Here is an 11,639-nt window from a genome sequence, read left to right as displayed (position 1 = left end):
ATCAAATGATGACCAACATATTTTTCTTTTTATTAATAGTTGGTTCATGCAGTACCTATAACAGAGCAGAGAAGACGCAGACTGGTGGTGTCACCCTCCCCCGAGTCTCGTGGACTCTCCCTCCAGGATGGAGGCAGGGGTATGCGCAGGCCGATGGGGCGGTGGAATTTGCGCCGCCGAGGCTCCACGGTGACTACAGGGCTAAAGTTTGCTTGGTTACCCAGCAGCTTTGCAACCAGCTCATCTGGAACTGGCTGGGCCTGAGGTGGTAAGCAATGGGGGGAGGAAAACGCAAAAGGGGTACAGGTTGGAAAATGTGGGAGAAAATAATGGTTGTATAAAATAAATGAAATTCCAGAGATCAGAGTAGAGATTTATGGAAGGATGAAAAAAATAGGGGGTAATTAAAGATAAAGAAAAAAGAGAGAAGAACACCAATTAAAACCTTCTGATTTTGTTGAGAAAAAAGTGACACAAACTGGTTCTATGCATATAAAACAATTTTTATTATAAGAATGGGTGTTAACAAGGTCTTACAATCATTAATACAAAAAGGGATATCAACAAATAAGGCAACTTGGTTTCTTAGACCTATTGATTTTCTCTACAATAACATTATAGCTATAGCTATAGATAAATGGATTTCTTAACATCATAAAGGAATTCTTTCTTTTAATGAAAAAAAGTGAATCATAAAACAATCTCTTTTTCGTCTCCTTCTACATTCAGTATCACAGGTTACAGCATGATGGCAAAAATATCTGTAAGGCATCTTGGTCTTTACATAGATTAAACTATATGTGCTTTTGAAATCCGAGGATCCTAAACATACATTTAACAGTTAATCTAACATGTCATTACCTGTTTTGATATTTTAAGTTTCTCTTAAAAGATGAAAATATTATAAATGTGGAATTAACTTCTAACTAAACTACTTAAAACCAATTTGGTAACCATACAAAAATAAATTTGCTACATAGGAAAGATGGTATAATGACCAAAAGGACACAGGTCAGATATTTGTGGCTTCAGAAATCAATTCAAAAACACAAATTGTGTGGTCCTTAACAGTACATTCAAAATGCTTAAATAGAAAGGCACCTTATGAATCAATCTACTTTATTAATGAAATGTATGTAATTAGTTATTTGGAGCATGTGAATAAAGGAATAATCATGCTTTCAAAGTAATTCAGATGAATGAAAACATCCCTTTACTGCCGAAGACGTACATTTCACAATTAGTGTGAATTTGAATAAGGTTTTACGGACAACTTTAAAAACGTCTGAGCCCCCAAAATGAGAGACTCACAGCAGAGATCATTTCTATTGACTTTCTCCATTAAAGTGGACATTTGTTTAGCACTTTTTTTGTACAATAAGATAAATGAAGTTGTACTTGAGGGTTTTCAAAACTTGATTTAGGTGTTAAAAGATAAAGTTCTTGGAGGATCACAGTACTTAACTGAATCTTTAGAAAAAACAAATTATTTAAAGGACAAATCAAAAGTATATTTGTCGAAAACCAGACAGTACATTGTAAATAATTGCTGTAAGTAACTGTCAACCACTTAAGTTGAGGTTGATTATTTTGGAGGCACAATGTTGTGCACAATCCAGAGTTTTGGTCAAAAATAAGAACTCCTTTATATTCCAAAATTTCAAGAGAGCATACGCTTGGTTTAAAAAAAAACAAAAAAAAAACATGCAAAATGAAAAAATGCTAGATGACTGCAAATCTAAAAGGAAATGACTGAAAAAGAAGAGAAATGCTGCACAGTTCAATGTTCACACCCCAACCTGAGGCAGAGTATGCATTAGTACCTTTAGATAATCACATGAACCAGTTATGTAAAGATATCAGAATACTGCAACAATGATATCAGAGATAAATAGTAGAAAACTTTTATTTTAAGTATTATTCAGCTAAATGTGTTGTTAAATCCTACTAAATTATTGATTTATTGTGTCCAAATCTTGACTTAGATAAATTATACCAGTGTATTATTATATGTCCTGTTGTTCATCAGGGGTATAATTTACCTAATAATACCAGCTACATATTATTATGGTTCTTGGTTGTAAACCTAAGAATGGAATTTAAACGAAACTTAACCCTAAAAGAGCAAAACAAGTATTGAGCCAATAATTATAACATTAAAAAAATGGCACTATGTCAAAATAGTTTTACCACAATTTCTCCAGTGTGGGACAATTAAGGGACTTTTTTCTATTGTTTAAGAGATTTATAGCTATATCCTTTAACTAGATATGATTTCAAAGTTTAAATGTAATCTAACACTTACATCACTCCTTTCAATCAATTTTTTTAGAAATAAAATTCTGAACTGACAAACAGTGAGGGCAAAGAAAGTTAAGGTTTATATAAAGCAAGAAGTTGGAGTTTATCACTAGTTGGATAGTGCTTTTCCTATAAACTGTCAGTTGTTGAGCTGGATGAGTGGTCCACAGGTTGAAAACCTTTTTGTGCAGCAAAACATTTCTTTTCTTTTGAAATAAAACTTTCAAGCACAGTTAAAACTGAAAAAATACACAAAAACACAGCCTTTCCAGCAAAAAAAAAAAAAAAGCAAACAGATACAAATTCTTAGGCATCTCAAATAAATGTGTTAAATATTCAATGTACAGGCTTTGTCAAGGACATAAATACTTAAGGAGAACGGGAAATAATTTTTTTTTCAAAAGGCTGATAAAGGTGACAGGTGCATGCAAAATGAAAAATAAAAGGCAAAAAGGTCCTCCAACATGACTAAAAACAACAGAACAAGCTTGGCACATGACATGAATTTGTGGTGAACCAAAGTAAACGTAACATGCTTTATTTCAAGCATTAGCAATTTTGTCTCTCCTCTCCTCTACTTCTTCCTCATCGTCCCATCTCACCTGCAGCCCGAGACGGACTCTTTTGGTAACTGCCGTCTCAGGAAACGTGGCCTGCACCATTGGGACCAGTTTACTGGTAAGCGAACCTCCCTCTGGACCAATCAGGTCACTCTCTTGTTGGACTCTCGACACAACCGCAAAGTAAAGGGGGAAGTCAGTAGAAATGATGCGACGGATTCGCTTCTTGCTAAGTTCCTCTTGACTTTCCAGTTCTGTGATGAGAGGCAAAGTTATATTTTTTAGTAAATGTTTCAATGGGAACAGTACATGGCTTTCAGTTTAAAATGAATGTTGAACTTTAACTCACCCTCATCCATTCCATTCAGGATTGTTTCCAGAACCTCATCACCATACCGGTTGCGGTGCTCCTTCCAGACAGATCCGTTCTCGCTTCTGAGCACAACAAGCTCTCTGTCTCCCCGACCCAGAGCAGCAAAGTGGGGGATCTCCACAATCACCGGTCTGCCATAAACGCAGGGTAAATAATAATAAAAAAAAAAAAATCAGGATCCAAATATGCAAAGATCAAATAAAATAGGAGGGCTTCTTATTGAGGACAATTGGGGTGACTGATCCATTTACAAATAATACATTTAGATATTCAACAATAAATTGAACAGATTGTTTGGGGAAGGGTCGTCCACTTTTAGGAGACTGTGCTTTGCTCACCCCAGAAACTGCATCCCCGCTGGACCTAGAGAAATGATCCTGCTGGCCAGCCCCTCTCCCTCCACCAGAGGTGGGGGGCTGGTCAGCTTCTGCGGCTTCACCAGGCGGCAGGTAATGCGAGTGGGTGCCGCACACGTCCGTGGAGGTATGATGACACGCAGACCATTATGCCTGCTGCCTCGCATTGAACCGCCTCGAGCATCCACCATAAAACTGACCAGAAACCTGTTGGTGGGAAAAGTAATGAGAAAACCCAAAACCACAACAACAAAAAATAAAGAATAAAAGTGCTTGCTTGTGCTTTGGCTGTCCTGACCCTGTGTGGATGGGACTGGCGACCGGGCTGACATTGTCAGACGTCTCAGTTGCTGGACTGCTGGGAATCAGTGAATCGTCGTCGTACTCTTTGGGTAGTGGAAGCGGCGTGTGTTGCTGCATGAGAGCAAACATGGATCATTAATGAATTTCTGTTGATCTTAAAGGTATATAAGCGATCTTTTATTTACAGGTGGATCATCTAAATAAGTGGTCCTCCAAATTGTCAATCATTCTGATAAACTGATATGTTTATGTAAGGTCATCCTATGTGTTTGTCCCATATCTTTTTCTGTGCATTTTCAGATGTATGTGTGGTGAGCTACGGTTTCAGACAGTCATTGAAAATGGAGAAGGGAAGTGTATGAGAAGAAAAAAAAAAAGGTCTAAGAAGAGGCAGATATATCCTGGAATGCTTAGTGCAGAGAGCAAAGCATTATGGGATTTGCTGTCACAACGGCCCGCTGTTGCCATAGGCTATCCAACAGTGGCGACCAACAACTAAGATAGTGCAGGCACCCTGCAGTGGAGGAGGAGTTACGTGACCAATGGAGCAAAAAACCGTGATCATCTATCCGAACGGTCAGTAGTTTGCTATAAATTCCACTATTTAGTCCACGCTGTACATAGTGGTCAAGGGATTTACGGGTTTGGGCGGACGTTTGTACACAGTAAGCTTGTATGAGCTATGAGAACAGCAACTTTTAAACAGAGCGTGCATAAGGTGAAATGGGCTTGTGCATGCTCTCGCACATCTTGCACATTTTCTTTTTGTGGAAAGGGAAGGTCTTTTAAAAAATGCACGAAAATCCTCCAAAATACCTTTAATGTCATATAAAACCAACCAGGTAGCTATTCTACATCGTTCCTAACAGAAAAAGATGACCAAATTAACTTAAGTTAATAACTCTGTCCTCAATTTTAGGGCTCTGGTTTAACTTTGGAAGTTGACGACTTGAAGTCAGCAATAAATGACAATACACTGTAGGTTTAAACAAGGCTTGTTCATTAGATTAAAAGTACCTTTGGAACAAAAATACCCTTAAATCACATATTTGAAAATACCTGTAATTAAGCTCACATTATTACTTAAGATTATGCTAAGTTGGTCTGATGTACATTCCAGTCCTGGCACAGATTATCTACTGGAATTGATATAAAGGCCTTGGTAAATCTTAACCTTTTCATTCTAGGTCCTGACTGTATGTTAAGGGTCATTGTCTGTGGTCCTTGCCTTTTACAGGTGTTTTTCCAGGATTACTCCTTCCATCTCCTTCCATCCTTACAGAAATTCCCCTGTTTACGCATTTATAAGGGTCTGTTTAGAGATATTACCTAGAACATTATCCTTTAGATTATGCCTGAAAATAATGATTTTTAACTGTATCATCCCTACATAATAATATAATACTGTTGCAACTTTTGTAACTTCTTTGTCCGGTAAGAAATGGGAGTTAAATATTATTTAAAAAGTATTCTTATCTGTCCCTCTTCAGAATAGGCTGTTTTTATGGTTAAAGAGAGCACAGCTGCAGCCAGATGCATACATAGGTGCACATTGCTTCCATCTGGTGGACTTGATAGGCATACTAGCATTGACATTATGCATGAATCTTTGTGAATCTGGTACAGAAATAAAATAAACAGTGGGTAAAACAGCTGCAAGCGTTTCAGACCACAAGATGTAAAAGAATGAAAACTCCGACGTAATATTATCTGAGTGTTGGATTTCTGTGGTTCTGTATTTTACTGTACCTGCTCTATCTCGTGTTCTCTCAGATGTACAGTCTCTGGGGAGACACGAGGGATCCTGGGAATGGCAGGTGAGTAATTTCTGTTGTAAGGAAAAGAAAAAAGAAAATAAGTGAGACTTAAAACATTTCATCAAATCTCTGCTCCTCCCAAGCAATCGTCCTGGGGTTTAATTATGTTTATGTAGCACCCCCCTTAATCCCATCCTTCTAATGGCTCATAACTACTGGCTTTGGCTTTCTACCCTACTCCCCACTCAGCCCCCCTTACGCTGTGCCCAGCCCTCTCTCGTACTCCAGTGATTTCTTGGGGGAGAGGAAATCGTCATCATGGTCTTTCATGTCATCCATCTTCATGTACCTGGCCCCTTCTGTCCCCAAGAGCTCCTCTCCTTCAGAGAACAACATGCCAAAGAGAGCGAACAGATCGTGGTCAGGTTGGTGACACAGCACAGGAGAAAGAGAGAAAGAAAACAAGGCTGTTAACTAGCTGTTAGAAAGGTTAAACAACATGACACCCAAAATGATGGACGTGATATTTGGTGGTTAGACAGATGACATGAAACGTTCATGTTTTTTTTTTTTTTTTTTTTTTACATTTTTTTCATATCACTGCTCCCACAGGGAACAATTAAAACACTGAACAAATAAATGAGGATGTAAACTTCAGAAATTAGTGTTAGGGTTTTGCTCTCAACTTGCTGACATCTTTAAAGCAAAAATCTATGTGATAAGAATAAAATCAGCTTAAATATTGCTTTAAGATTTGTGATATGCAAAGCAATTCTTGTGTGAAAACATGAAGTAAGCCACTGCACAAACAGCATCAACCTCCCTCTTGAATACCTAGTATATCTAAAGTATCTCTATCTTGTTATTTGGAGGTTTACTTAACCCTAAAAGAAGAGTTTTAAAAAAAGAGAAAGTTGCCAGCAAAAACTTGCGTACAAGAAATGCCCTTTGTCTTATGCATATTAATGTGGATGTATTCACAAGGTTCAGAACCAGCGTTTTTTCACAGTGGCTAGTGTTAATAAATTCATGTGTCTGACCAGGTCCCCCATATTCCTTGTTAAAGTTTGATCATATACCTCAAAAGGGTACATCATCTGCTCATATCATTGTTTTTTTCTGAATTTGCGTCTTTAAGACAACAAAAAAGCTGTTAATCTATTTAGAGCCCCCAAACAATCTGGGTGTTGAACAATGAGGGGACTAAAAATATCAAGATTAATATTAGTTACATTTCCAAGAACACTGCTGCACACCAAAAATAAAACCATGCATATTTTCTAGCCGTTACAGGGTAGCAGAATAAATAGATGGACTGTAATCCCACCACTAGTGATATACATGTTGATCTCATAAATATATATACTGTATATATATATATAAAAAAAAAAAACATATTAAGGATCTTTTTCTTCACACCTGATCATATTTAGTAAACAACCCCACAACTTTGGTCTCTTCACTGTTTATTTCAAAACAGTCAATATTCAAACAAGGAAGGCCTCAATCCCATTTAAGGTATCATATCAGGGTGTTCATTTAGGCTGTTTTCAAATAGTGTAAAATCTTTCATAATGGCATCCATCTTCCTTCCTGTTGTTGGTCTTTGATTTTTGCCATCTTCGAACATTTCCTTCCAGTAAGCTGTGCTCCACAACATTGCATGGAACGTGATTTAAAAATGTTTCCAATTTTTTTTTTTTACTTATAGCAAAACTATATTTAGAGCTTTACGCTTGTTTGTTGATTTAAAAATCTTGGTTTCCACTAATGGCATTAAGCTGCTGACACATCATTTCATGGCTCGGCAATTATTTTTTTCTGTTTTCATATAGCCAAATAAGTCCTCCCAAATATCCTTGTTAGGTATGGGTTTAGGTTCCCCTTCTTACAATGTGTGTATGTTGAAATAAATGGTGTACTGCTTAACTGTTCAGTGTAGTCCTGCATCCTGAAGTTTCCATTTTGGTTGTTTGTATTGTGGCGGATATGCTCAATGATCAGTCAGTGCTCCCAAGTGTTTAAAAATCCATTAGCTGAATAAATCAGAAGTTAGGTCAGTCTGCTATCACTAAGAGCCATTCTGTACATTAAGCATACAGAGGTGAGTGAAGAGTAAAGTAGATTAACTTAATGTAAATCTGTGCTGCCGTAAGGGAGCAGCTCAGATTCTACACCGACTTTTTTGTGCATTTCCTTTGATATGTTGACAGTTTACAATTGCTTTTGAGATGCAAACTGTAAAGGTAGGAAGATCTATTTCTCATATAATATCATTTCTAGCTACCTTTACAGATTTTTATTCTTTCTATCTGATTCAAGTCTAGACTCTGGAAGGGCCACTCCAGTATATATTATCTATAATCTGAAGACGCATTGGTCGGTAAGAGTACTTAAACATGAGTGTGAGCATAATTGTGTGTGTGTTTGTATGTATGTGTTGGAAGTTTGGCTGAGCTGTTATCCTTTAGTGGTTTACCACTTTAACTCAAAGCAGCTACAGTATGTGTCACTAGTCTTGTCACAACACAAATTTTGCAAAAGAATAAATCTTCTCAGAAATTATTTTGATAAAAATAATATTGTCGTTTGGTTTGAATCCGAACTGTTCCCTCTGTTAATTATGGTATCCAGGGTGTCGATTATAATCATTAGCCTTTTCTTTATATTTTTATCCAAAGCAGTGTTATCATTATGGATCTTTTTTAGACTCAGAAAACTGCTTCAACTAAAAAAACGGCAATGCAGTCAAAATAGTAAGATGCGCAGTCTCGTGGAAAAAGACAACACAAATCCACTATGAAAAGTAAAACACCACAGAGCAAGTATGTGTGAGTTGCCTATTGCAATTTAAAAAACAATGTGAAACCATGGATGCAGAAAAACGACACACGAAGAGTTAGAGAATGGGGGTGTTACTGAAGGGACGTACAGAGGTCACAGACATGGGTGCTATGGGTGCATGCCAATGAGAAACCAGAGCTATCACAGTGAGCACCACTACAGACAGTCTGAGAGAAATAGGAAAGGGGACAAAGATGGCGTGAGCTTGAAATGGAGCGACAGAGATCTTTACGATAAACTCTGAATGCTGCAAAAGAAAGTAGATGTTCATACCTAAAGTTAGCTGCGCAATTCCTAAAAAGAGCAAAAAGGCAAAAAATATTTGAATAAATGATATTCCTATGTTTCAAACCCCTTACATTCCACTGTTTAAAGTATTATTTTAATATTTTACCTTCATCCTCAGACACGTCTAATATCTCATCCACAGTTTCTGGAAAACTCATGCGATGCTTCTCTGTAGTCGTCTGCAGAAAACAGTAAGAAAAGATTCAGATTCAGATAGAACAGCAATAAAAAAAAACTCTTTAAAACTACATTGCTTGTACAGCTGTTATTACAAAACCATAACATTTGTGCAGCACAAAAAGAAAAACTCCTAAAACTAATACCATTGAAACGGTCTCCTCAGTGACGAGCTTCAAGACGTCAATCACAGAGATGTATCCCAACCTTTTTGCAATGGCCAGCGCTGACATGCCATGCTGTTAGGCACACAGCAGCAGACTGATTATAGTGAGGAAAAAGTATATCAGTTGATAGGATGAAGGTAGGTTGCACTTTAACTCACGGTAGTGATCTCGTTGGGTTGGGCTCCATGTTTCAGCAATAATGTCACAATGTCTGTGTGTCCTTGCTGCGCTGCCTGGTGCAAAGGAGTGTAACCAAGCTGCAAGGATACAAAAGGCTCAAAACAATTAGAATATGATCATCTGTCAATGCATACATTTTTAATGCTTAATGTGATTAAAAACAGCAATACAATTACTTAGTACAAATGTGTAGTAAGCGCTCACCCTTGTTTTGCTGTTAACATTGGCCTGTTGCTGTAGAAGGAACTTCACCATCTTGATGTTACCATAATGAGATGCTACATGCAGAGGGGTGTATCCCATCTGTCAATAAAAAAAATGTTTAAAACACTGCAGGATAGTGATCGGTTTGAATATTTAACTGAGAGAAGAATGCGTTATTTCAAAAATATGCTGCACTGTAAATTAAGGTCTTTATTTACTTCATTATATTTTGAAAGGTTACAAAAAGACTGTCCAGATTTTACATTCTTAGGTTTCTATTTCATTGGCAAGCGGATTGAACTTTTGGGTCACAATTAAGGGACTTTCTAAATTTACAACAGTTAGGAATTAAAAAAATGAAGCGATCTATATGCATCAAAGGGTTGTAAAATAAAACATAGCAAGCTGAGCATTGTTACTATTGGGAGAGACATAATCTGATCTCAAGTATCAAAAACAGGGTCCAGATGAAGGGTTTTAGAAATGATAGGAATCAGTCTCTAACAGATTACTGTCATAGAATTATGACTACTTGTAATATTCTTACTTTATCAAAGTGATAATCCTGGGCTCTGGCGATACGGTCCTGAGTAATTTGACTTTTATTTTGAGAAAAAAAGTCAGAATTCAATAGCTGTGGCCACATGACTCTCAGTGTCTGTGATGAATTAGCAAGATAGAAAAATGGCGGTAATTCTGAGATTAAAAGTCAGAATTACGAGATTAAGGTTAAAAAAAATGCCATTTTTGTTTAATTAAGTGGTCACTTTTTCAATGGCCTTAAAGCTCTTCATATACTGTATTCTAACAAATCTGAATCTTTTTAAGTATTCTATATTTCCCCTTTTGACAATGATTTGTACTATGAAAGAAAGACTGTATTTGTTTGGCAGCTTTCTACTGAACATGCTGTTACTCCTCAGAAAGCTGGCGGCGTAGGACAAGGCTGAAGGAACACTTGTCCTATAGGTTAATGAGGCACCATATTTCTTTTGTAAAAAAATTTCAGCACCTGATCAACTAATGTGGCAGGGAAATCTGTAATGTGCAAAATTGAGAACTGGTCATATAAAAACAGACTAAACCATGCCAATATAAGTGAAGCAAATCAGCAGCTTTGTGAAGATTGTAGCTCTGTTTGATTACTCAGGTATACGTTTTGACACAAAGATATCATGTTGAAATGATCTGTTGGTCCCAAGAAAAAAAGCATCACTAGTAAGTAGAACAGATTGGAGACAAATGCATTACTATATTAATACAGATGAAATGTAAAGTGCCCATTAAAACTACTGAGAGTTATGAATAATTTAACAAGTATCACTCAGTCAGGGACCAGTTAAATGGCTTTTCTTGAATAACTCTGATCTGTATCAGTGATGAAATATCATGTCTGACACATCTGTCATATAAATACCGACTATGAATGTTTTATAGGTTAAAGCAGACTTGAATTTGCAACCTGTGGATCCAGGGGCCAATACAGAACTTTAGACCCTTAAAATTACAAATTACAGTGAAAATTTATTTATTTTTCTTAATTTTAGGTGAAGAAAGAACTTAAGGGAAATACAAATTTGAAATGTTCTTCTACTTGTTTTCATGTAATCTGCTATCTGCTTACATTTCTACAACAGAATGGTACTAATGGCAGAAAAAAGTAAATCTTTATAGTCATTTAGGTCTTTAGACTGCAAATTAAATATGTGGTTTATTTATTTATCTAATTATTTTTTCATTTTCTAGTTTATTTCCCTATATGTTGTCTCAGTTGGCTTGATATTACAAAAAGTCAGATTTTTTCACTGAAAGAAATTCAAAATATCTCCTCTTTCTAGAAAACAGAAAACGAGAAATCAAATTTTGGTTCAACTATATGACAAAGCAAACTAATTTAATTGTAGTCCTTGTGAAACTAAATATAGGTTTTCTTTGTCAAGGAGGATTTGTGTCTCTGGACAGTTTATTTAGAATGAGTGATAAGTATTGTTTATCATTGGAGCAAGGATTGCTGACCACTCACCCTTGTGGCGGCGTACACCGACGCTCCTTGCTTCACTAAAATATCAGCAATGCCTACATGTCCCTCCTGTGCCACCAGGTGCAAAGGAGTTAATCCACTCTGAAAA

General features: G+C 36.7%; 1 protein-coding gene across 1 annotated transcript in view; it reads right to left on the bottom strand.

The window, feature by feature from the left end:
- Positions 1–500: 500 nt before the first annotated feature.
- LOC107087278 (ankyrin-1-like) overlaps positions 501–11,639 on the bottom strand; it is an 81,528-nt gene continuing 70,389 nt past the window's right edge. The window contains exons 18-29 of the mRNA XM_015378773.1: positions 11,534–11,632; positions 9,511–9,609; positions 9,285–9,383; positions 9,106–9,198; positions 8,889–8,961; positions 8,768–8,788; positions 5,910–6,030; positions 5,643–5,721; positions 3,889–4,004; positions 3,573–3,797; positions 3,211–3,365; positions 501–3,115 (exon numbers count right to left, since the gene is read on the bottom strand). Coding sequence (XP_015234259.1) covers positions 2,844–3,115; positions 3,211–3,365; positions 3,573–3,797; positions 3,889–4,004; positions 5,643–5,721; positions 5,910–6,030; positions 8,768–8,788; positions 8,889–8,961; positions 9,106–9,198; positions 9,285–9,383; positions 9,511–9,609; positions 11,534–11,632 — 1,452 coding nt within the window. The 3' untranslated portion in view covers positions 501–2,843. The remainder of the gene's footprint in view (positions 3,116–3,210; positions 3,366–3,572; positions 3,798–3,888; positions 4,005–5,642; positions 5,722–5,909; positions 6,031–8,767; positions 8,789–8,888; positions 8,962–9,105; positions 9,199–9,284; positions 9,384–9,510; positions 9,610–11,533; positions 11,633–11,639) is intronic.

The sequence above is a fragment of the Cyprinodon variegatus genome, unplaced genomic scaffold (assembly GCF_000732505.1).
Source record: "Cyprinodon variegatus isolate N-32 unplaced genomic scaffold, C_variegatus-1.0 Scaffold178, whole genome shotgun sequence".
NCBI classification, from domain to species: Eukaryota; Metazoa; Chordata; class Actinopteri; order Cyprinodontiformes; family Cyprinodontidae; genus Cyprinodon; species Cyprinodon variegatus.
Note: the sequence above shows the minus strand (reverse complement) of the source record. Positions and strands in the feature narration are given on the sequence as shown.